The sequence below is a fragment of the Neopelma chrysocephalum genome, unplaced genomic scaffold (genome assembly GCF_003984885.1).
Source record: "Neopelma chrysocephalum unplaced genomic scaffold, ASM398488v2 Primary Assembly neopelma1_76, whole genome shotgun sequence".
Lineage (NCBI taxonomy): Eukaryota > Metazoa > Chordata > Aves > Passeriformes > Pipridae > Neopelma > Neopelma chrysocephalum.
Window position 1 is genome coordinate 9,747,553 of NW_020897737.1, and position 26,520 is coordinate 9,774,072.

Here is a 26,520-nt window from a genome sequence, read left to right on the forward strand (position 1 = left end):
ATTGTAATTGCAACATCACATGTTAGACTGACTCATTGGCTATATACTACAATACTCCATCCATGAATACAATTAAGAAAGCAAGAAATATTCAATGTTTTCCTTTCTGTATAATTTAAATGGAGTATTTGAAATATATGTGTTGTACATGATTATTTTCTGCTGCAGAGAGATGATAAAGGTCCACAATATCCCAATATTTTAACTGGAAACAAGAACAGAAGGCTATATCATCACACAAATCTGAAAAGATATAGAAATGTTTTGGCTTGTGGTTTAAATATACCAACATGAACTTAATAAAGTCTTGGGAGTAGGACGCGGTTTTTTATCTTTTCCTGGTTTGTTGGTTTTGGTGTTTGTTTGGTTTTTTTTTCTAGCCAACAAAATCTATGCATAGTTGCTGCCATAAAAAAGTTCCACAGAAGATATAAGATAAACTAAAAAGATTAGTGTAATCTATGTATGGTATAGCTTTGGCCAATTTTTCTTTTTGCAGTTTTCTACTGACAAAAAATGATATTTACTGTGGGTTAGAACAAACTTTATAATCTCTATTTTGCATAGGAAAACCTCTACAATGAGACGTAAATTCTAAAGACTTTCTGTGAATCCTACTTACTACTTGTTGGTATACTGAGAATAATGAATTGCTCCCTGCATCAATGAAAAAAATTCAGAATCAGCTCTAAGACTCACACCTAGGAGAAAAGAGCAAGTGGCAAATCCCACTGTCAACTATGATTCATAAACTGGTTTTTTAGCACTTAATAAAGAAGTGAATTGTTTTATTTGCAATTCTCACTGTCTCTTCTTAATATGCCCAAGAAACTACAATATGAAAGGGCTCAGGAGCATGTAGCTCCAACTGCACTAGGATAGGTGGAAAATGTATGCCGGGAATCAACCCGCCAGGTGGTGGCATATATGAATCGAGGGGCTCTCCCTCAGTGAACTCCAGTGATCCAGCAGAACCATTCAGGGTAATCAAGCAACCAGAAGAGCCTTCTGACTTTGTCATTATTACCAATAAATTAGACTCAATTTGTCAGGGTGTCACAGGTGAAGAGGAAGCGCTCAAAGCAAAAGTCCAGGCAGGTGCTGGAAATACAGCAAAAGCTACAAGAAACTACAGAGATGCTTTTCCTCACTCATGTTTTTTATTATTCCATTGAAATGAGAGGGATCAGTAGATCAATTTGCAGAATTCCAGCAAACAAAGAAATGGACAACATTTTATTTTTTTTTAACACCAGTGTTGAAAGGAAAATATTGTTAAACAAACAAGTTCAATCATTTACAGGCCAGATTGTATTGGCATGATCTTCACCATCTCACTGAAATTGTCCTACAGTTGCATCTCACAGGCCATGGCCTGGAACATTCTGCCCTTTTTCCTCAATTTAAGCTTCAAAAGCTTCAACTAGCATGGAAAATCACTGCCTACTAAATATAGGTATAGTTAAAATCTAATGAAAGGTGATACATAAAATTAGAAAGCTAGCTTTTTTATGGATAAAAGGGCACTGACTATAACAGGTGTGTAGTTTTTCTGCATAAGACATATTCAAGCAATATGAGCTTTGGTCTATTCTGGAAAAATTCTGATCTATTCTGTGGAAAGCAGAAACAAAAATTTGATAAAAGATAAAGCAACCTGTAGAAGATGCTTTACCAAGCCTAAAGGAAATTGCTCTATTACTTAGAAAAGAGATTGCTAAAGAATTTTTCCTAATGACAGAATCTTGTGTGAGGTGTTTATTAGCTACAATTTCTGTGTTAAAGCTGTCATGCAGCTAAAAACCAGCTGAAGCATATAATATTAGCCCTTTATTGGAATTCTTCCAAATGGACTTTTGAAAAGAACCGGATCCACTTTTAGCTTAGCAGCCATAAAACAGCAAGACAGAGAGAAAAAGAAGCATAATTTTGCAGCTATATAATTTTGCAGCTAAAAGGACTTTGAAAAATGCAGACCATTTGCTCAATACAACAACTTACACAGAAAAAGTTCTTTTATTAGAATTGATTTTAATATGACAAAAATAGTACTAGAACACCAAGTCTACAAAGTTTTATACTTATAAGTTAGGAAGTTCTAAACTTGAAATTATCCATTGGCACTATGACAGAGTCTTCAACTAGATATCTAAATAGTTGTTCTTTTTTCCTTGCAGGATAAAATCTATTCACTCTGTGGATAGCTTTTGAGAATTGCTTTTTATTTTTAATCATTCAGAATGTTGGCCCCATGGATGATTTACTTCCTTCTAAACAAATTCACCAAACTGAATAAAGAATATGTTTCTTGGGGGTAAAAAAAACCAGTTATACTTTGCCTGTAGCATTTTGAACCTACAAAGGACTAAGATTGCTGAGTCCTAACTAATTCCCACTTGGATCACTTACATCTAATCTGGGTTCCTGAAGCTTTAGGATGGCTGTTGAAAACTCCTGAAAGTGCCTAAAATGCATATATATATATATATATACATCTCAATCAGCTTTGACACTAAAGTTTCACAGGACCTGAAAATTCTGCTTTGGAGAACAAATATGACTTCCCTGAATTTTACAGTGTAAGGCAGACAGACTTCTATTCTCCTTTAAGTCACAAAGTAAGCACTTCCTAACACGGTACCTTAGATAGGACAACTGGTAGTTAGGTTTATTTCTAACCTAACATCGGACAGCAAAATCAGCTGCTGCCTTTCAAATCTGTGACAGTGGCCTCTCTCTTGCCTCCACCCCTCTTCCCTCCACAGCAGCTGAATGATTAGAGAGTGTGCCCAAATTTCTGTGACATAACCAAAACTGTCTCTGCTCCAGAGGAAGAACGAACATGACTTCCTGAGGTAGTGATTAAAGCAAGCACTGAGCCAGGGGGTGGATTGTAGATAGCCAGGCGCTGTCCTTTTTAAAGTCCAACTTTAGCCTTCTATGAAGTTATTTTAAAGTGTAAAAATAAATGAACTTTTCTGAGAAAAAGAGCATGTTCCCAGCATTTGAACCAGTAACTTTTTGTCAGGTTAGAGAGACTGACTGTTCTCTCTTTTTTCACTCAGTGAACACATATAATACTTTAAAACATAATGGAAACCATTGTAATAGAAGTCAGGGGAATGACTGAACATAGGAGACGTAGATCTGAACATGCCATCAATGTCCCTTTGAAGGCATGGCTTTTATCACCTGGTATTAATTTGCTATATGATAGATCCCTTGGAGCCTCTTCTACTAAAACTTTCAGTATACATAAAAGAACTGCGGATTTTCTAAGGCAGAAGGAGAGACTATCCCTAAATCTTTAATGCTTAAAAAAAAAGGCATAAGTTAAAATTAAGTATATCCTCAATATTTCCTGCTGCACATTTTTGATGATCACAATTTCATTGAAAGCTGACTCCTATTCATATAAAGTGAATTTTTTCTCAGGGCTACAAATCAGGGCACTGAAGTCTTTCTATGGCACTAGGCCAAGCTTTGCTACGAGCATTAACTTCTTTGCACAAATCACCTGTGACTTGAAATGGCATTATTACTTACATATTACACATCAGATACTAAAACCAAAATGGCTAAAAGACCAAAGTAGTTTGGCATCCTGAGGGACAAGACTTAATAGCTTTTTAATGCTGAGAAAACAGCTGTCATTAATCTCAATTGTCTAAGAAGGTAGAAGAACCAAGGGCTTGGAGTTAGGAACTCACAAAATCAAAACCATATATAGTAAGAATTTTGGATTAAGAGATTTATACATTATCAGAAAACCTTTTGTTTAAGAAGTTGCTCAAATCTAGCTTTCCCGAGTGCTATTCATCTACTTTAGGATGGTGTCTTCTGTTTCCATAATTCCTTCCCAAACACTCTTGTACTGTGCTCTGCTGAGTTACTACAAGAGTTAACCCACAAGGAAGAGAAAAACTGATTGTACAGCCTCATTCTCAAGATCGTGCTTTTCATATTAGGAGGTAAAGAATGAGCACCATGGAATTGCAGAACTATTACTAAGCACTTAAAATTTTTTTAAATCTGAACTGTTAAAAGAGTTATTTTTAGGACAAAACATTAACTATGATATCCTAACATAAGTAAATAAACCAAGCAAGAGTTTTGCTGTTGTATCATAAGAATAGCATCATAAACATGGACAGACACAAATTATGTACAATTAATTTTAGCTATCCCAAGCCTCCACACACCTCAAAGAAGGAACTGAGTTCACCACATTTTGTTTATGTACTCTTGCCTTGTGATCAACAGATTGAACATTAATTAGGGAAAAAATCAAATTCTGGTCTCTGCCTTTAAATCTTTAGTTCTAGTAGTGCTAAAATAACTACAGGTATTCATCAGGTTTTGGAAAATTAAATTTAGACCCAAGAACTTGGTGATAATTCAAAATCATTACTTTTTATTGAGCCAATTTTCATGACACCAATTAAATGCATAAGATTGTACATATGCTGGTAATTTTGAAGAACCCGACCACATATTTAGCAGTAAGATACCTTTTAAAATAAAAATATGAGCCAGCTTAAAAACCAGTATCACCAGTAATTACAGCCTTACTTCCAGAAGAAAGGTTATGCAGAACAAACATAAGCATCGGATGTAAATAGATTTAATCTGCTAACTTATAGGGATATTTCATATATTTGATTTCTAAATTGTACCTTGAAAGGTTCCTCGTCTCCACGGAGATACACTCAAAGTATAAGAAACTGTGTCGTCTGGGTTGCAAGTAAGAACAGGTGCACCACTCACCATTGAAAGATCTGAATATACCTGGTGAAGAGAATTCACAAAGAGGAAAAGCCATCAAAAGCAAGTTATTGTTGCAAGAACATTATAGACACAATATCCATTCAACTTGCTTTGAAAAGTAAGTATTCCATCAGTAAGCCCTGGCCTTTATGGACATGAAAGAACACATACTGTAAGAGAAATGCTGGCATATACAGATCATATCAAGCACAAATTTTTAAGTCATTGCTCAATGCAATTAAAAGTATATTGCTCAGACCATGGAACTACTTACAGATACATAGATCTGCACAGTCAGGGCCTTAGTATTTTACATACTGTGTTTTAGAAGTATGACAAAGACATTCAGCAGTAGTGATCCATCTAACCAGAGAGAGCAAAGCAAAATCTGAAGTGTCATTTTAACATCACTTGCTAGACCTCAAGGGATATTAAACTGTGCTTTTTGCTATGTCACATTTTGTAAGTGACAAGCATATGTGACATACGTAGTAACTGCAAACAATGAAAAGACCAATACAATTTTCATATGCTGAATTTTAGATTTTGTAAACTATATAGCTCATTGCAATAATATATGCTGAGAGTATTTTTTAATTGTCTCTCATTTCTTTCTCCCTTTTTACAGAGAGACTCTGTGATCAGCTGCTCATGGAAGAGGCATTGAAGTCTGAGGCATCACCAAACACAGCTGGTGATTACCTGCTGGAGTCACTGGTTGTACAAACAGCAGCAGGTGAACTGTGTGAATGGTTCTGCTCACACCTTCTCTTCTGTTACCTCTGCCCCTGGGTGAAGCAAACTCCTGCTGAGGGACAGCATTTTAAATTGACACTGCAATTTCTGCACTCTGCTACAGGTGACAATTTTCCACTGAGGCATGGAGGCCTTTTAAAAAAATATCTTCAGGATATCATGTAGTACTGTAGCATGCTGCAATTTCTTATTACATTAAAAAATGGTCTCTGTGTTGTTCAGGCGAATTTTGAGCAGAATCACAAGTTAAATCAAAAAAGCTTGAATTTTTTTTTCCAGTTCATTTAGTCATTTTATTAATGAGAACAGCTAGACTGTCATGCATCCAACTGGAGACCTGCATTCTACAAAGCTTTCTTTAGCAATAAAATCAGCATTAGATGCACAGATCATATTCATCCTACCAAAAGTTATTTTTTCTATTAGTAAATATATTTTCTTAATATTTTCTGTAGAAAAAACCCAATTCTTAAACAATCATTGCTCATAATGCATTTATGTTAATATAATCCCTTGTTCAGGTGCTAGTCCAATCTGGAACTTCTATTCCAAATAGCAGAGAAAAAACTGTAAGGCAAAAGTCTTCCTCTTCTCCAATAAATCTGCATTTCAAACTGGATATTCAAAGTCAAATAACCAGAAAGTGCAGGAAAAGAGACTTCTTGTCAAGAGAAAAAAAAAAGGGGGGGGGAAGAAAACAAAAAAAGAAGAAAAAGAAAAGGGCTAAAAAAGAGATGAATGAAAAACCTTGTTCAATTGACACATTGAAAAAAAAATTTGAAAAAAATCTTTATATTAACAAAGAGAAAGCATAAGAAAGGAGGGACTGTTACACACTGAAGATGGGGAAATTTAATTTAATAAAAGATAAACAATAAATTATTCATGATTCTACATTTATGGACTATTCCATTTCAGTTTACAAAGAACATATACAAAAGTAAAGGCTAAGTACCTAAAAATACAGCTAGGATAACAGCAATTTATTAAGGATAGAAATAAGATTAGTTAAAATGAGATTTTTATTTAAGGAAAAAGTAGCATAATTTAAGAACCAAAAGTAGCATAAATGTGATTAATTTAAATTGGCTCAAAAACACAAGAGTAGGGTAATATACTTTCCATCAAAGACTGGACATACCTGACTAGTTTCTACCAAAAGATGTCAAAGTAAAAGGAACACTACTGGCATAGTTGACTGTAAACATTAAACACCTATGGATTGCCAGTGAGTAAATATGGACTGGAAGTTTGATGTTTTTCAGTCATTGAAGAGAAGTTTTGGGAACCTTTTCTGAGAACTGAACTAACAGAAGCTCATCTATTTTATAATGAAGTTGTTAATCTTAAGGAAGTGACTGTATAACTAAATAGGAAAAGGTCAAGTGAAAGCAATGAAGCAATTTTAGTACACACACACCCCCACTGTTTCAGTGTTTGATCCAGATGCCGATATCGAGACACGAAGGAATTCTCCCTTCCCTCCCCTGCATCAGGTTGAACCTTTTGGGTTCACTAAATCTTGTACATAACTGATGTTAACTGCAGTCTGCTGTCACCTCTCCCACTGCAGTCATTAAACTCACTCGTATTTCTTACGCTGCTCACTGTTCCTGCCAAAACGAACACTCACCATCTTATCATTAATGAATCACTCCCATTCATTTTGCAACCCTATTTGTCTCTGCTATCGAAGTTACTCACACCTTAGCCAACCTCCAAACAGTGGTCACAACAATATTATTGCCTACCTCCAACATCTTGACAAGGTCTATGGTTGTAACAGATATCACTCACTAGTTACCTTTTATGTGTTCCTTAATTTGAACTTTGTCTTGCTCTAATGGCCATGTGATTTATCAGCTCTGTTACTGGGACTAATTAAATGATCAACCTCAGATGACAAATTGATACTAAAAGTGCATGCCCACACTTGCACATGCACACAAGGCAATTTATACTAATACCACAATTCATACCAAAATCCTATTGAAAGAGAAGTGTTCACAGACATTTGAGATTCCAATATGACATAATGTTGTGTGACATCGGTCTGCTTAACTGTAGATATATTACACATGTATTTATACAAAAAAACAATACATCCAAGAACACTCAGAAAGTGAAAAAGTTGGAGAATTTAAAAGTATACATAGGAAAAAGTCCAGGAAGATTTTTGTAACAATAACTTACTGCAAAGATTTTATAAATGTAGAGGAAAGCTTGGAGTGAAAAAACGAAAAAATTTATATACAGTGAGCTTTAAGTCAACTTTCTTTTGAATATTAGAGAGATAGGTATTGCTTATTAGAATGCCTCTTTATGAGGACTGTATGTAAAAAAAAAAGCCATAATTTTAGTATCAGATGTAGCATTATATAATTGTATATCTTATAATAATCTACCATGTTCCCAAAGGTATCTTAATGTGTCTAACAAATCTTCAACAAGTCATTATTAGGCAAATACATTTTGAAGTAAGAAAATAGGGCATAAATTGGGGTGCTGTTATCAACAACAACAAAAATAACATTCAGATTTACAAGCTATCCAGAATGAGTCAAGAGAAGGAATTACTTCTATCAGTTAGCGGGACAGGCAGTCTGTTAGCCTTTGTCCTAATGTGCAAGGCCACTTGTCAAGACCACTAACCTATTTCAAGAAAAAAATCTGACCTAAGTCTTTACAATTCCCTTAATTGATCAAACAATTTCATAACTAGCCATCACAAAAAAACACCTGCCAACAACTACAGTTACTCTTAAATTCTGTAGGCCTTTGTACCATCCATTATTGCTATGAAAAATGCTTTTTCTTTCATGAAGCCTGTTACACAAGTTCTGGTAGATAACGTGGAAGCCAAAAGGATTGAAATTGGAAGGACAAACAAAAATAGAAGGATTATGGAATACACAGATTTACTTGTGGTTAAAGAATATAAACTTGAGGACCTTCAGCAATCAGGTTTCTGGAGTTGCAAAGAATTTGTTCTCAGAAAATATCAGATACAGTACCAAACAAGACAGCCTGAACAGGGAAGACCCTCATTAAAGTTTCATGATACATAATTTTATTATTTTTAGGCATTTGTTACAAATACCCAACCTTCACATCATTCTTTCATTGACACTGTAAAGAACCAAAACAGATATATGGAGGGAAGAGAGATAAATGCATTTCATATTTTTTCATTATGTATTTATTCTACAATAGTTTCATAAATTGCTAACAGTTTGTATAACCTAATACCTGAAAGGTAATTTAACTGTGCCTTGAGATTCCTCTGGAGGGCTTACTTTAATGGTATCTATTTTGAACAGCACTGAGAAAAACAGTTGCATAGTTTTATATTTCTGTTGCAAAACCAAACCTTGAAAGAATTAGGCACCTTTACAGCTGAATTTACTACCCAAGGTGTAATTAGAAGGAACCATCAACACATTAGACAATTTTTTATTTATATCCAGCAGAGTCTTATATAAAAAAAAATAAAATTGCATAAAAATTTTGTCATGAGACTGACAGATTGAATTTTCATAGAAATGTTTTACACTGTGTCCTCTTGTAGGATGATTTGAATCTAATTTTACAGACACTAACTCCATTTAAGTTGCAGTCACTAACCTCACATTAATTCAGCACCAGAGAAGGATATGCTTTCTGGTTGATGTTATATGTGCACAAATTCTTTATGAATTCTGTTGTGATTTTTTTTCATATCCAGGAGTAAGTTAATCACGAGAAAGTCTATTTGCTGTAAGATCCCCTGGAACCAGCCACGAAGAACACAGTGGCAGTAGTTCCCTAACGTTTAACACATCAATCAGTTTAAAAGAGATCATAAAAACATTCACATTTTTCAAGGGAATTTATGGAAATTGTCTTTTTAATCATCGAAAGCTTTGTGGGCACTGGCACTGAAAGTGTTCTGCTTAGAATTTTTTAAGGTACAGTGATGGAGTCATGCATATGACATTCACTGAATTCCAGTGGCAGGTCTTCCCTCCCCAACTCTAGATATTCACTAATGGTTGCACAGACAATCAAACCACACATACAAAAATTATTGCGGCCTCAGACATAAACCTTCTAAATATGATTGAAAAGGAAAAAAGTATTATTCAGAGGGAAGAAAGCTTTCCTAATGCAGTAAAGACTTATTTTCCTCTTTCTCTTCCCAGACTTACTTTCACTTTAGTCACTTTTGCAGTAGTACCCTCATTTTGGTTTAGGCTATTAGATAAATACAGCATATACTGAAAAACAGAATAGCATATATACAATGTAATTTATTTTTTAATGAAATGAGGTTTTTGTTAAGTTTATAGTTTAATATATGCAGTTATTAAAATGGAATAGTGAAGTTAAATTTATATCTCAAAGGCAAAATTACCCAAGTATTAATTCAGCTAAATTACTTATTGCTAGGGATTCATCGCACAGTAAGTTGTTTATGGACATGCCCATAAATTATTATGTTTGTCAGCTACTGGACCATCTCATACCATTCTTGATATAGGCTGAGCTTTATTACTTCGGTAAATGAAATTCTTATGGCTTCTTTTAATATCATGTATGTCCCAGTTTATCTATGAGAAATTACCTTGCACAGTGGATATACTCCATCAGTGCAGGGTATACAGGGCAAATCAACCAATTTAATAATGAAGATGTTCACTAGCCAACAAAATTACAAAAGATCCCATCAAAAACATTTCCAAAACTATTACTTTTTGGATTATCTTTGCTCTATCTCTGCCAAGACTGACAAGATTTCCTCTACCTAATCACCAATTTAGCTCAAGGACAATAGAGGAAAAATTCAAAAATGCTGGATTAAACAGGGGGAGGAGTTACTACTGGGCTGTCAGCAACTGCCCTCAAGGGAAACACTGACAAAGACAAAACCAGTCTGTTGTGTTCTGCTTCACAACAGACTACCCAGACATTACAGTAATCGGGCAGCATGGAATGAACACTGCCAACAAAATAACTATCATTTCTTTCTCCTGTTGCCCTTTGTGCTATACACATCTGAGAAAATAAAGTTTATTTTGCATTTCCAACAAGGTTTTTGGTCACAGTTCCCCCTTAGAGGAGGTTTTTCTGCATCCTCCTAATAAATATCAATATCAGTGACCATGTTCTAGATTTAGTGATTAAATCCCAATTCATAGACAAACCCTTCTGGAAATAAAAGGAAGCAAATGAACTTTGCTCACTACAATAGCACAAGACACTACATGACATCTGCTGGAGAGTGCTGGAAGTGATTAATATTGTTTGCTTTTTGAGGGGACAGTTTCCAGACACCAGTAGGTTTTGTAATCATGCCCTTTCCAGTAATTCCAGCCCACCTTACTTCAACTGTTCTGTAACTGCTTCTGGGTAAAAACCTACCATAGAGAAAATACATTATTCACACTGATTAATTTAGTACATGCATACAAGCATGAAATAGCTGACCTTACTTCTTCTCTCCCAAAAGTCCCAGAGCAGAAAGAGCACACATAGTTGGACTGTCAAGTGGTATTTCATAGAGGGAAAAAAACTCCAAAAAAACCCCCAAAAAACCGTACCACCACAAAACCAACCAAAACCAGACTTCAGGATCCAGACAACACCCTCAAGGAGGTCAAAGTTCAATCAGACCCAGCTCACCCTGGCTTAGCTACAGCTGTCATAAATTCATTTAATGCAATGTTTCTGGAAAAACATACAATGAATGATTTTAATGTATTCATTTTGAAGTTTTTTATTTCTGTGCCTCTCACTTTCATTGGCACAAAAAATATTGAGTTCACACAAAATGGGAAAGCAGAAAAAATAGTTCTGCTGCCAACTTTCAAAAACATTCACTTCTTTCAGAGATAAAAGTACAAATGTATTAGAAATGTAAATGCATTCACATCTAAAAAACTACGATTGTTGAAAAGAAAAATGTCAAAGCTGGTGATACCCAAAAAACGCATTTCCATCTTTGTTTTGGGGGATAATAATGAGTCAAAAAATAGGAATTTGAAGTTGAACCTTTCTATGAGATACAAAGGTTATTAAACGTAGATTCACCAGTGAAAACCTGGAAAACTGGAGATTAGTAAGAGTTTAAGGAAGGATTGTCATATTGCCGTGAATTACCATTAACCAGTAGAAAACTGCTGCTGGTATATAAATTATCTCCCTTTATAAAATAAGGTGAGGCCACTCTTTACCACTACCTTTCATTTTAAGTAAAGCAGCATCTGGTGCTACTGACACTAAGGCAGAGAATAAAAGATCACCCAGTTTGCAAGTCCACAGCAGTTAACTAGTCAGATTTTATATTTACATAAGTTGGCAACCTTTAGCACGCTCCCTGCATTGCTTTAATAGATTGAGCCCTTCTGGCAAGCAGTGCACAGCAATAATATCTAGATGCCATCTACTCTAGATTTAAATACCATGATAGAGTCACAAATACGGATTTTCTTGAGCAAGGTCCAAGATGTTCCTGCTCAAGAACCTTCTCTGCAGCTGAGAAGAAAAGCAGAGTCATCTTCTTTGCCCCAATGTACATTCTGCCTCTGCTGGCATATGACATGAGATCCAAGACATAGATAGGAAAGGAAGGAATACTACTGAAATACTTTTACCACTTTCAAATTAAACATGCAGACAAGATAGATAGTAGGAAAATCATGGAGTTACAGTACTACAACACTGTTTTTAAATAGGAAAATGTGTTTGTGTAAATACAGTTATAAAATATATTTAATTGAAAATATGAAAAATAATCAGGACTATATTTAATAGTAAAAACATCTTGAGCAGGGAAATAACCAAAACTGTATTTTCTAAGAATCTGTATCAAACTCCCCAGTGACCCATTGCTATTCAATAACCCTAGTTATTGCCTCTGAATGTTCTTTCCCATCAGCAAAAACACAAAGTATTCCCAAATTCCTCCAATGTTGCTGGAATAACAGCTGGGTAATAGACAGTAACTGCCATAATTTCTTCCATGAAATGCGAGCACTTACTGACCAGGCCATTAGCATTATATAGAGAGAGCTCACACTACAATCCTTCCCTTAGTAGGTTAGTAATTTTGTCCTTTCAATGTTTTATGACAATGTCATGAACCCGGTAATTCTAAAGCCTCTGATTTTAAAACTGATGGAGCTGGCCAATGTTTTCAAACCACTGGAGGAGGAAGGGAGGAAAGATGAATGAACAGAGAGAATTGTAGAAGTCTTGAACCCTCAGGAACCACACTAAAACAGATAAATCTTTTTTTCCATGAAACATACAGTAAAATCATACACTAGCTCACATATTTCCTGACCATAAACATACCCATATACTATAAACTACAGAAAATTTTCTCATGTATACATGAAGTTTATTAGAATATCTGCAATTACAGTAATATTTACTACAGCAATATATAATATACAGGTCCTTGGACAGAAAAATGTTCATCACATTGTAAAAAAAAATTACCTTGTATGTTAACTTGTTCTTCGTATAATTGTGCACCCATAAAATTTTATGAGTGACCTTTCCAGCTTGGCAATCTATCACAATACAACCCTGTGGCAGAGGTTTCTTCCCTATTCCCTTAAGATTGAAGATATTTTCAGTGCCAGCTGTAACATTTCGTAGAATAAGTCTCCCCTATGACAAAGAAAGCAGAAAAAAAAAAGTTTCAGCACTGTACAAGTCCTCTTTGGCTGCCAAAGTAACTCTTTTAGTTTATTAATCTTAAATCTAGGTGGAAAAGCATGCTTACAAGAAAGTACTCCTACTGACTTTTCTAGTTCTTAAGTAAATTCCATTGCTAAACAGAGAACAAAACCAAAAAAACAAAAGCTTTTAGCTTTAGTTTTTCTAAATTATGACAGTTAACAATATAAAGCCTCCATATTTCTAGATTCTATACTTTTTGGCTTTTTCTTGAAAAACAAATATCAAAAAAAATATGCTCTCATGCCTCCTTGTTTCTCACATAATATTGAACTTCACTCATTGAGCATTTCCACCTGTCCTTCACCTGGGCTGAGGGAACTGGGAATATTGAGCCTGGAGAAAAGGAGGCTTAAGGGGAACTCATTGCGCTCTACAACTACTTGAAAGGAGGTTGTAGTGAGGTGGAGGTGGGTCTGCCCTCTATGTCACAAGTGAAACGTTGAAAGGAAATGGCCTTAAATTGTGCCAGGGGAAGTTCAGATTAGATACTAGAAAAAAAGGTTTTACTGAAAGAGTGGTTAGGAATTAGAATTAGCTGCCCAGGGAGGTGGTCGAGTCACCTTCTGTAGAAGTGTTCAAGAGGCATCTGGATGCAGCACTTGGGCTTTGGTTTAAGGGTGACTGTGGTGGTGCTGGGTTGTTGGCTGGACTAGATAATACTGGAGGTCTCTTAGAACCTTGATGATTTTGTGATTCAACTAAAATGTTCTCCATAATCATTTGCCATCAAAGGATTCAAGGCTTTTGGGTTTTAATAATTTTATAATACCGGATTCCTAAACTACATTACATTTGGCTGGTAATGAAAGCAAAATGGTTACTTATGTTTTACAGAATATTTTGGGGATTTTTTGTCTTTGGCAATTCACACATTTCAGTAGCAACCCGCAGCTAAAATCTCTCAGCTCTTATACAGGCAAAACTACAAATACTGCTTCTGGCTAAATGTGTCATAACTTTTGCTCTGCTCTGATTACTCTGATGGCAAAAGCAGCTGTGAAGTGGTACCTTAACTTGCAAAAGAAATTATTTTACTAAATAAAGTACTCATCACATAAATTCATTTGTGATGTATGCATGCAACAAGAAGTATTCAATCTTACCATTGTATTGCTTAGGCAACAAAATATAATTTAATATATATATTTAAATTCAGACTAACACAATGTATATTTTTGTGATAAAAGTTCTGAATCTTTACAGAACAACTTTAGGATTTAAGTACTTTATAGAAATGAATAGAAATGAGGGATTTAACAGAAAAATAAATAAAGAAGAGATGATAATGAGGGGTGGAGAAATCTGTCATACCTAATCTTAAGGTTTGCAAAATTAGTTCCTACTTCAATCAGTAGGAAATCTTTCCATTTCTTTCCCTCAAGCAAATGCTTTAATATTACTGTCTAAACACTCACATAATTTGGATACTTTACTGACAGGAGCATCCTTTTCAAATGTTGAAACTAATTTCCCTCTTACCGTAGTTGTATACTCAGCAGCAGGTTTGAATGTGAGAGGATACAGAGCTGTTTCACCTACACCAACATTTATTACAGGAGGGCCATAAAACCCCTCTCCTTCCAACTTTGCTTCAAGTTTCCAGTCCATACTGGAAGTATTATTCTGAAATAAAAGCAAAATGTAAATTAGATTATGGATTTAAATTTTTTAATGTGCGTTTCAGCTTTCACTTGCAGTTATCACCACATCAGAGTACAGTATTCATTTGCTCAAAGTACTGGCTCAGAGCACCTTTGGGGAGAATAAAAGCAGTGTATTTTAAAAATGAATTAAACTAATAATAAATCTCTTACTCCAGGCAGCCAGAAGTACAGCACCCATACTATCAGTAGCAATACTGTCAGCAGGAATACTCATTAGAAAAATATGAGCATGATCCAGCTAATGGTCAAGATGGAATTTGTAAGTATCAACATAAACATTAAGAAGTATCTTTATGGTGCTGTTTAATGCTAGCCAAAATTCTGTTCCTTTTCCATCTGTAAAAAAATCTTCCTGTACCTCTTTGAAGTGCTGATGTGGTGTGCTGGCCTATATTGCCTCATTTGGCAACTGACTTTATTACAGGATCAGTCTTGCTAATGAATTAAGAACTCTGTCTCCAAAGGAATATTTACAGTCCTGTGTTCTCAGTCTGGTCTTTCAAGAGACTAAACTACCTTAAAGAATGCCTGTCCTGAGGAGTATGAAAGCCTATTTAAGAAACATGTTTATCTTGCATCCAGATGTGTCACAAGACTGCTTGGTTATGGTACAAAGTGAGATATTTTGTAATACATGCTTGAAGGTTGCATAAAAATATTCAAATTAAAATAATGCTGTTCAGACTCCTATCATTTGAAAGAACCAGACAACTAAACATCCAATTGGAAAAAAAAAAAGGCTAACATCCATCTAAAAGAGAAAATAAACTGACATTCATAAGCCAATAGACATGCCTTGTCAAATAGAGAAGATTAATCTGATATGATCTATGAAAAGAGAGGATACTCTTTTGATCCATAACAGTCTTCATCCATGGAAAATTGTATATGAGCATCAGAGATAAACAGTGGATTTGAGGGACTAGAGATGATACTTCTGTCCTTTTTTCCTTCTTTGATAGTGTCTCAAGCTCAGCAGACTCAGAAATTAAGACTCAGTCTCAGAAATTAAGAACCTGTGGTCATCAGAACCAACCCATGGCATGACACAAGACCTACAGTATCACATATATAAGGTTTGATTAATATCTATGATTAATGCTTAATTTTTGGTTCTTTAGAGATAAATTTCCCAGTGGTTGAGCTTGTATGTCTGTTTGGAATTTTGAGGTTTGTACAGTGCCTCAGTCTTTCAAAATACTTTTATGACCCTGGTCTCCAAGTCTGCAATAACTACAATTACACATCTCTTGTAGAAAACACAAAAGAAAAAAAGTAATTTACTGATATCCTCATGCCAAGGACAAAATGAAAGTGAAAAGCAGGCATCAAAAGCGTATTTTTATTCTCATGTTTTTTTCTCCACAATATCAGGAACAGCTTTATCCTTTTGAAAACCAGCTTGACCAGTTTTAAAACTGGCAGGTCATCACTCAGCTAGTTTAGCACTTTAAAAGGTGGGATAGAGGAAAAACATCATCATGATTGTTCTTAGGCAAGAAAAAGAGGAGGATAGTGAAAATTTGAGGGCTTAAGTTGTTTTATTTTTAATGATTTCTAGTGTCATTGGTATCAGATGCTTCCTTTATCCACACTAGTGATTATTACACCAATATGTGGCGCAAGTAATTCTTCTTAATCTCTAACACAAGAACTTATCATCTACAGATATTTAGTAGACAAACATGGCCACTTTGAAATTCTTCTGTAATAAATCCTTCTAACACAGCATAAATTTGTTTAAAAGTATCTTCTAAAGAAAGACATTAAGGTCAATCGCAAACATCAGAAACTTAAAAGAAAATCTATGTTAAATTCTACTCCTTTCTACTTGTTCATTAATAAACATTTCACAATTGTGACTTTTAACAGTATTAATCAGGAATCCAGGGTTTTTTTAAATCCTAAATCTTAGTTTAGTTTGTAACAGTAAAGTGAACTTACAATTGGAATATTCTGAATCACTGACTGGTAAGCTGGAGTTAGAAATTCAAGCTCTCCATCAACTCGGTCTTTACTCACTACACATTCAATCTCATAGACACGAACATCACAGGGGGACTTCAGAAGAATCTGGCAGTGGTAGGAACCAGCATCTGGAGGAATGAACTTTATAGGCAGCCCAACTGTATCACTTCCATCTAAAAAAAACCCCAAAAAACAAAACAAAACAAAACAAAACAAATGATGTTGTAAAGCTTTTCAGAAACATCGAATTCACAAGCAGAATCTGAAGAAATTTCCAATAAACTTTAGGAAAGTCTCCTCAGCAGTACGTGCAGCAATTTCCAACAGGCAATGGAATTTTAGGAGTGCTACCATATAAGCACAGCCACATTTTGTTTTCCTAAAAAATGGTATATTGAAGCACGTAAACAATATTTTCTATTGATTTTAGTAGTGCACGGAGAGAAGTATTTTAAAAGATTTCTTACATCTAGCAGAAAAGTTTAAAATATATGAATTTCTGTAAATATAAAACAATAGTGTATTAGTTACTACACTTTTGTCAACAGTTACCATAAGAGATACCAGTGATAGTACAGGATATTTGGGCAAGAGTAGCTCCAGCAATTACAGGAATTCTGTTAAATGTAGTAGTTCTCATGATACTCCTTTAGACTTTTTCTATGCCAAATTTTGGAGAGTTTCTGAAATTGCCAGGGGTGTCCAAACTGAAACAGAATCATGAAAAGTCACATTTCCCCAATCCACAACACAAGGAAAACTCCCCACTGTAATCTCTAGAGCAAGGAAGAAGCAACACAAATGCTGTCCATCTTTGCACAGAGCCAGATCTAACAGGTCTCTGCAAAGGCTTCCTCTATTCCTGCTTACAGAAAAGATCAGACTCACAGTATTTTAAGCCCCTCAGTAGCCCTTGTAGGACTCTTTCCTAAGGAGAAAGGAAGGTACATGAGGAACCCCAGTGACTGGCCATAAAAAGAGCTCCCCACTCCCAAGAGTCTCCAAGAAACCAGAAATACCACATGGAGACTGCAGCTGTAAAATTGCAGTGTAGTTTTATATGTAGCAAAGACTGTTTCTCTTCACTGTTTTCCAAAGTTAGAAACCAATTCCTAAAGTTGGAAAAGAGAACGAGGAAAGTCAGATACAACATAATGACACAAGAGAACTTTACAAATAAAACTCCAAACAATTCACTTCTCTCTGAGGTGGAACACCTGACAAATTCTTATGGAATTTTCCATTTTCTCCCTTATTTCGCTTATTTTCTGATGATATGTCTTCATTTCCAATGCTGCTACTTCTATTCCTCCTTGGCCCTCCTTGATGTATTCAGGTTTCACCATTCAGAAAATGAACCCCCAGCTGAAGTTTTCTTGTGGCCTTATGTCATCACTACTTCACTTTTTCCACAAAAATAGCTGAAGTTCAACAGACAAATTGTACTGACTGACATTATTAATCTTTCAACATTACTAGACTATCAGAAAGATTATAAATTGCACCTCAGGTTTAACCCTTTCTGAAATAATTAGTTTGTTCTCTTTTAAAGATAAGATTAATGGCCTGGTAGTTTTTTAATTATTATTATTTTTTCTCTATTTTATCATTAAGTTATTACCCCTATGGGCTATCTTCCACACAAGTGACCTGAGTTTGTCAGTTATGCAAAGAATGAAACTGCCTTTTTCATTCCTCAGTTCATTAGTATAGTCCTTGTCTACAAGAATTATTTTAGGATGTTGAAACAAAATATTTACTTAAAATTTAAACCACACATTTGAAATACTTGTATTTCATGATAAAGTAGATGCTTAAACATGTATTTGAAGAAAGGTAATTCAGCATAGTGGAAATTCCAAAATATTTCTGTATGAATTTTACTTTCTTGCACTAAATGGAAATTCTAATTACTAATAATTAGGGTTTTCTTTCCCTGAGTTGGACCCATATTTGAAATGAACACTTTCAAACAGAAATGTCTCCTATAGAAAAATTTAAAAAGAAAACCCAAGAAAAGTACATTCCATTTTTACAGTATCTAGTTTGGCATTACTTTGGTAAAAGTATTGTTTCTTATGCATTTAAAAATACACTGAAGGAAAGGTCAGTTGAATAACTGAAATATTATGCTCAATTACAATGAATGAAAAGGAAAGCAAACAAATAGGTGATGTTTATTTAACATGAGTATTTTCTACAATAAGATATGGTTTCTGAAGTGAGACAGGACCTCCAAATTGAAATTATTACAGAAATCACTTGTCTTTGAATTATTGGTGAAGGTCACTTTTTTTTCCTGCAAAACATTTTTCATGCTAATTTTAAATACCATAAAGTAAACTGGGCTTAAGATTGTCTCAGTGTAGCATGTTTTCTTCTTCCTAAGACTCATAAGATACTCAACAAAGATTAATCAAGGAAGACATTTAAAGATTTATTGAAAATAAACCATTGGGTCAAAATTTGCCTAACAATTTCTGAGACAAAAATTAGTAACAGTAAGCAATGGGCAGCATTTATGTTGTTTCTATGTAAGAGGAAGCAGAGCCTGCAAACATTTCTTCACAGTGAAAAGTCGGGCAGAGCAATACAGGGTCTTGTTACAGTGATACACAGGATATTTACTGTTTGACAGGGAGATGCTCCATATGAAATGGGCCAACCATTTTATTTTATAGAATTATGTCAGAAAAACACGTCTGGGAAACATTTACTCAATCATATTGGGTTTGTTTGTGAGACAGTTGTCAAAACAGGGAGATTTGCAAAAACAAAACTTTTAGTGCTAATAGCACACATTCTTGGAAAGCTAAATTACAGCACGTAGACATTGGTCATGTTCTCTGGCAACTGCCATTTACTTGTGCCATTTACTTATTGGAAAAGACAATCTGATCATCATCTGGAATTAACAGCCCATGCCTTGTGGTTCTTAAAAATCTTATAACTCCTCATTTTAGGTCTGCCTGACCTGAATTCAAAGTTAGTCCTCTAACTGCATTAGCCAACAAACAGTACCTTTCAAAGAAAAGTAATGACAGTTGTTTTGACATTAAATTGTAAGAAAAAACATATTCTCCAAGTTTGTAATAAAACCACTTAGTAGAGTAATTGCTGTTTAGTCCTTTTGCAAATTGTGGGAGGAGGGCATGAGTAAGAATAGAAATGCTACTCTTCCATACCACACTCTGTTGGTATAATTTCTGAAGGTGCAAAGTATGGGCCTTCAGCAGTCGTCAACTAATTGCACATTATAATAGCTTTTGTTCAACAATGATGGTTCTATCTTTTTAGAAGTTCGAAGCTAAATTTCTCAGTGAACTTATCTCAGCCCCTGACACCATGCATGTGTCACAAATAAATGGTTAAATTAACCCGAGAACTGAATTTTCAGGTATGGACTCTCAGAAGGTTAAATAAGCAACCATTCTGACTTCTGTTTATATATCAGGTCTTCAAATGAGCTCATCTGAATTAAATCACTCTACTCAGTAGTCTTGAAAAAGCAACCACCCTTTAATATACCTTAATGAAAGCTGATAGGTTTTAAAATTTTTGCTATCACTGTGTATGTTTATTTGCTGATTTGCTTGCGCTTTATCTGAATACAACAGATTTGTACAAGTTTCTAAAAAACCTACTGGTTACTGGTTCTTTTTTCACTTAAATACAATATATCATTACACATCTAAACAAACAGTTAAATACATTTTATCAATCAGAAAAGGAAGATCTACTTGGGGAAAAAAAGAATGAAAGCAAGTTTTTCTTAATTTATTTAAAACTGCAAATGGGAGACAGTTTTTTCAGTGTCTCGTCATGAACAGTCAGCAGTCATGTTTGTGTGTCACATTCAGAAGCCAGTGAGGAGCTGTGTGTCACCACAACAAATCAGAACAAAGAGATTCTTGGGGATTGGTTGTTTAGTAATCGTTGCCCCCTAATATTTCTGAAGAATACTCACAGGCACTTTAGAAACAAGCAGTCACTATACCGATGGGCAACTGGAATGCTGCCAAGTAAAAAGTTTGCTTAATACAGCTTCAGAAACATTGTAATGCTTAGGTGCTTTCTTAAGTCACCTGATGAATAGCGCCTACTGAAAAGGATTAGTCAAATTATAAAGAATTACATTGAGGAAATAATTCAAAGACTCTCAATCTGAAATCACAACAAAGTCCGAGCTAAGTTCTCTTTAGAATTTACCCACAAAATTTACAAAAAAATTCAAAACTGATTCTTTGTGACCGGAAAGAAGTGGTTGAGAGAAGCTCTTTAAAAAATAAGCAACAGAGAGGAGAAGACAAAAGACTAAACAAAATTTCCTGCAAAGAGAAGAGCTTGAAACTATTAAAAGACTGCACTAAATGCATAAGGAAGTATTACATGGAGAGAGAATCAAAGATCAAGTCTCTTATATCACTCACTGCAAAATAGTAAGTTAATGTAAAATTAGTAATGAAGGCTTTATAGCAAAAAGATATAACAAGAGCTAACTAGAGACTTCTGTGGTGTGATTCCTCTCTTTTTGCAATCTAGAATTCTCCGGGGAAATAAGTTTTCTTTTTTTAAAAAAAGAGAAAAAAGTAAACCAGTAGTTGTTTTAACAGAAGCAACCAAAAAAAGCTTAAAAAATCTAATCAATTAACTGTAGGAGCAATTACCTAGAAAGTAGAAAATATTTAACAATTCTTGATAGTTCCAATAGAGAAAGCTTTTTCATAATTCACTGGGGAGGAAAGGAAAGAAAAAAAAGAAAAATAATTAAAATAGAGAGCTCTTTTTGGAGATTCTTTGCAAGTATAACAGCAGGGAGCCAACACTGTTAAATACTGTAGTAAGAGGCAACAGAACTCTAATATTAGCTTTTGACATGGAATCTAAATTAGATAGCAAGGTGGAACAACGTTTTTTCATTGAAAATGCATTGTGAGATTTTATTTCTTCCTGGACAAGTTTAATGCAAAATACTACAACCTAGCCATCAAAAAAATATGTTTTTAATTCTATTTTCATGCCTAGGTTTTTTATGTTATTTTTATAAACTAAGAAAATAAACCATATGGCATGGCAAAAAGCATTCTCAGTGCATGCTTGCCTTAGAAAAGTTCATCAACATACTGGATAATAAAATGCAGTAAGTGTATATCAGGACATGCTTGCTTAGGTACATATCCATTTGAAAATTAAAATGGATTAAAAAATCTCATAGAACTGCATAATTTTTTTCATTATTGATGGAATATATTTGTATATTTATCATTACATGACAACAGCCATTGGTATTTATTTATTTTTGCAACGTATAAAATAAGCTGGTACAAATGTGCTGCTGAAATGCTTTTGAACAGCAATTGTTATCAATCATTTACTCCCATATATTTTCTTTCCTCTAAAATGCTTCTAGTCCAAGGGTATTGCTATCAGGTTTCTGCTGATAGTACAAGTGGTAATCTAAAGTCCTTTGAAGACAGAAGATTGCAAACAAAAAAAAAGTCTGAAAAAAAAAAACAAATAAATAGGAAGCCCTTCTTATAAAGTACTCACATGCCGTGGTATCCATGAACTGTCACGTGCAATTATGTGTGATGCTCTGTCTCAGGAATTTCTACAGGTTCTTTTTTCCATTACTGAGAGCCATCCCCAGTGTCACCATACTATATAATAATATAGTATGGACTAGGCACAGACTAGTCCAGAAAATTCAATAATTTCCAAACTCTAGGATACATTCTTATTTAATACCAGATGACATATTACTGGATGTTTATCTTAACCCTACAATTTCGTCAAATAATTGTTATATTAAGCCCTAACCTGACAGTTGGAGCAAAAGCATGTATCTTAGGAAAGCTTCCACTTTCTTTTTGAAAAGACTGAGTGGTAAAAAGATAGTTGCTTCTATGGAGTTTGTGTCAGTATTTAATAAACCTCAAATTCACATAATTTTACAGGTATCACAAATTGTTTCATTACAAATCTCTGTCTTATGTAGAAAGTGCTATGCTTTCTGCAAAGAGCATTTCACAGTCTTTACAGTCAGATATATTTTCCCTTTTTAAAAACTTACAGGTAACCTGAGCAGGACCTCTTTCTCTCAGAGATCACTGCAAGATCAAGGTATTCAATCTTTCGAGACCTTGAAATAATTACCATAGAACTTGGCTGAACTCTCCCTCATTTGCAACCTTTCCTTCTGGATGTGATGTTCCCATAATATGCTGCCTTTCATAAAATAGTAATAACACTTTTCAATACCTGCACTTTATTTTTCCAGTTAGGCATTCACGGAGCCCTGTTTTTCAAATTTTTTTTGAAAAATCCCTTAATAAACTAGCAAGGGAGCTGAAGTCAGAAAAACGCAGAGGGGGAAGTAAGGCTGACAGCTTTAGTTCACACTGTGAGCAAGGTGCTCTGCTGCTTTGCAGATTTTTCGAATATTATGGGAGACATCACTTTTCAAAACAAAGCTCTTCCTCCCCTTCTGACCTATACTATTTCATCTTTGACACATAATAGTACTCAGCATAAAATCCACGTTTTTCAAATAAACTCCACTGCCCAGTAAATGCAGTTAAAACTTAGTTAAAGCTGGTCTTTCATTACCTGCTGAAAAAACATATAGCATTGACTTTTGTATTGGTTTTCTCAGTTCTACCCCAAATTGCATAGCAATTTCTTTCTTTCCTAACCATAGCAGGTGTTGTGCTGTTGGACAGGATCAGCAAATATACAGCAGATAAAATGTTTATAAAATCTATTCAACAAAGATAATATAATAGCTCTGACTTACCAAACATTCTCCTTACTTGCAGGAAGAGCATACTCACTTATACAGATACAGTTTTGTAAAATAAGACTGCATGGCAGGAAATCTTGACACTGACACTCATGCAAGCAGATGTCAGAATTCACTGATTAAAATCTAAATCATATATGAACATCCTGACTCCAAAAGGCTTCATTTTTCAAGTAAGTTTGAAGCCTTTCCTGTCTATTCACATCTTCTTCTAGGTAGACACCAGATTTCACTAAATCTTCTGAATTTCAATTCTGACCAGAAAATGAGGTAAAGGATACTTTCACATGTTTTCTGAGGATTAACATCCTTCTTCACCACAGCAGTAAATCTATTCACAACAATATAAAAGAAGTCTTCCCAGTTTTCTTTCACAACACAAAAAAACCCTGTAGTAAATATAACTATTCTCCACTGAATTCATTATTGCAGCTATTAAGCACAAAAGAAATGCATGCAGTATAATATTTAAATCCCTCTCACTTTTGCAAGACCAAAACAACTTTCTGCTAATGCATACATATAGTAAAAACAGCTATTCAATAGATACAGCTGGAATGAAAACTATTAAGATAAAGACATATATTATCATTTTTCAGAACCACATTTTGAAACAGAATCATATTCTAAATAAATCCTTTGTATGAAGGAACAGTAAAAAGGAATGCTACCACTTAACACTTTTTAATCCCACTTGTGCCTCACTACCTGAATGATTAAGACAACAAAATTTAATTCAATTTTTATTACTATACAGTCAGTTAAATCATAGAACTGAACTCTGAAAGTTAACATAAGGAGCTAGAATAAAACCTGAAAAATGTGAATAGTAAAATGAAAGAATAACTTTTTTTGTTATTGCTGCTATTGGGCAGAGTCTATGCAATTTTGCTTTAAAAGATTAAGACTTTATTCATAAAAATAAAGCAACCCTAAGATGCATGAAAATTTATACAGCACATAGACCATGGAATACTAGGAAGAAACAACAGAATTACTGATAAAGTTTTTTTGAAGAACAGACTTAAGTCCCCAGGAAATTGCTTTAGAAACACAAATAAATAAATAAATAAAATTCAAAAAACATTGAGTTGATTAATCCCACTGCTGAGCAAGTATATGAGATAACATTTAGAAATCATAGAAAGAAGGAGATAAGGTTGTCCACAGGTCATGAAAAAATATGAATCCAAATTTTAAAACGCTGCATGTAATTATGAAAAAATATTAGAAATTGTTACTAACACGAAAAGTTCACAACAATACACCATGGGCAAATGTTTTTATTTAGCTATCTGATATTATTATGTAAAACACAAAAGAAAAACACTAAAAAGTATCATTCTGACAGTAAGAATGGTTCATGTCAAATAATGATTTAAAATTTAATTCTTGATTGTTAGTTGTTCTGCACTTTATTTATTGAAAAGTAGGACAATGAAGTCATAACATCATATATTTCTAACTATAGACTACAATTTAGTCTACAAAAGACAAATACTGAGACCAGATCAACACATCTCTCCCAGGTGATAAGCAACAGGACCAGAGGAAAATGGCCTCAGGTTATGCCAGGGGAGGTTTAGATTTGATATTACAAAAAATTCTTCACTGAAAGGCTGGGCAGGGATTAGAATAGGCTTCCCAGGGAAGTGGTGGAATTACCGTACCTGGAAGAGTTCAAGAAACATGTAGATGTGTTGCTTAGGGATGTGGATTAGTGGTGAACACGGCGGTGCTGGGTTAACCGTTGGACTCGATGGTCTCAGAAGCCTTTTCCAACCTTAATGACTCTGACTCCTTCAGTCACATAACACTAACACACCACAGGGGCTGTGCTTGAATTGCTCAGCAGACACACAGAATTCAAAGTGATCATGAGGTTGCCCTTGCTCTGAGCTTTATTTTCGAGCACTGGAACATTTTTGTGGTTTGCCTTTTTCAAATTCTTTCAGAATTTCCATAAACTCACAGGCACCAAGACCCTTCACTTCTGTACTAGCTCTTCTGCCAATACTGTGTACTGAGACAAGATCACCTACGCAGTCCTTATGTCTCTAATTTATCTGTAGACCTCATTGGCCGTTTGAGCATTAAGAAAGAGCTCTCATTGAGATAAAAATTTTGCATGACTGTCAGTCCTTTTCACTAACAATTGCTTTCCAAAACCAGCCTCTCCCCTGGTTTAGCATGCAGACTTTTTCACACATACTACTACATGTTTGGTTGCACTAAAATTCATAGTTTATAACTATGTAACAGTTCCAACTATCTTCTTTCACAAAATCTATGTCATTGCTAACTCAACAAAGTCTTTACATAATCTTCCAAATTATTAAAATGTAGTTTATATTTATTTATTGTTCCTAAGGACTCCCTTTCCAATGATTCTCCAGTAATGAACTAACAGCACTTGCTAAATCTTTTAAATATGGCCAATGTATTATTTTAGATCCATACAAATATAGTGTATGATTTGGATTTTGAATAAGATATCATGCTGGAAGTAAGGTAAACATATTGTACTCCTTTTATCTGTTTGATCTGCAATACTGTCAAAAATGTAATAAGGTTTTTTAACAAGATCTATTGTACAAGAAAATGTTTAAAGTGGCATTGATTTTTACCTTCTAATTCCCTGTTGGCAGAGTTCTTATAATATTGGTTGCACACTTCCTGCTGTGGCAGTCTAAGAAATTCTGATACAAAGATTGATTTTAGTTAGCTTGCTTTCACATTTTTTTCTTCATAAATCTAAGCACTCTTTCAGACATTTGTATAATATCCTTTGATGAATAAAGAAGCAGCATGAACTAAGAGCAAAATAAGTAATTC

The 26,520-nt window shown here is 34.6% G+C and overlaps 1 protein-coding gene across 3 annotated transcripts in view; it reads right to left on the reverse strand.

Moving 5' to 3' along the window:
- The window catches only part of CFAP47 (cilia and flagella associated protein 47), a 275,466-nt gene that overhangs the window by 133,557 nt on the left and 115,389 nt on the right, over window positions 1-26,520 (reverse strand). For all 3 annotated transcript variants that reach the window (XM_027689060.1, XM_027689061.1, XM_027689062.1), the window contains exons 46-49: window positions 16,860-17,056; window positions 14,731-14,874; window positions 13,006-13,179; window positions 4,677-4,788 (exon numbers count right to left, since the gene is read on the reverse strand). In XM_027689060.1, coding sequence (XP_027544861.1) covers window positions 4,677-4,788; window positions 13,006-13,179; window positions 14,731-14,874; window positions 16,860-17,056 — 627 coding nt within the window. The remainder of the gene's footprint in view (window positions 1-4,676; window positions 4,789-13,005; window positions 13,180-14,730; window positions 14,875-16,859; window positions 17,057-26,520) is intronic.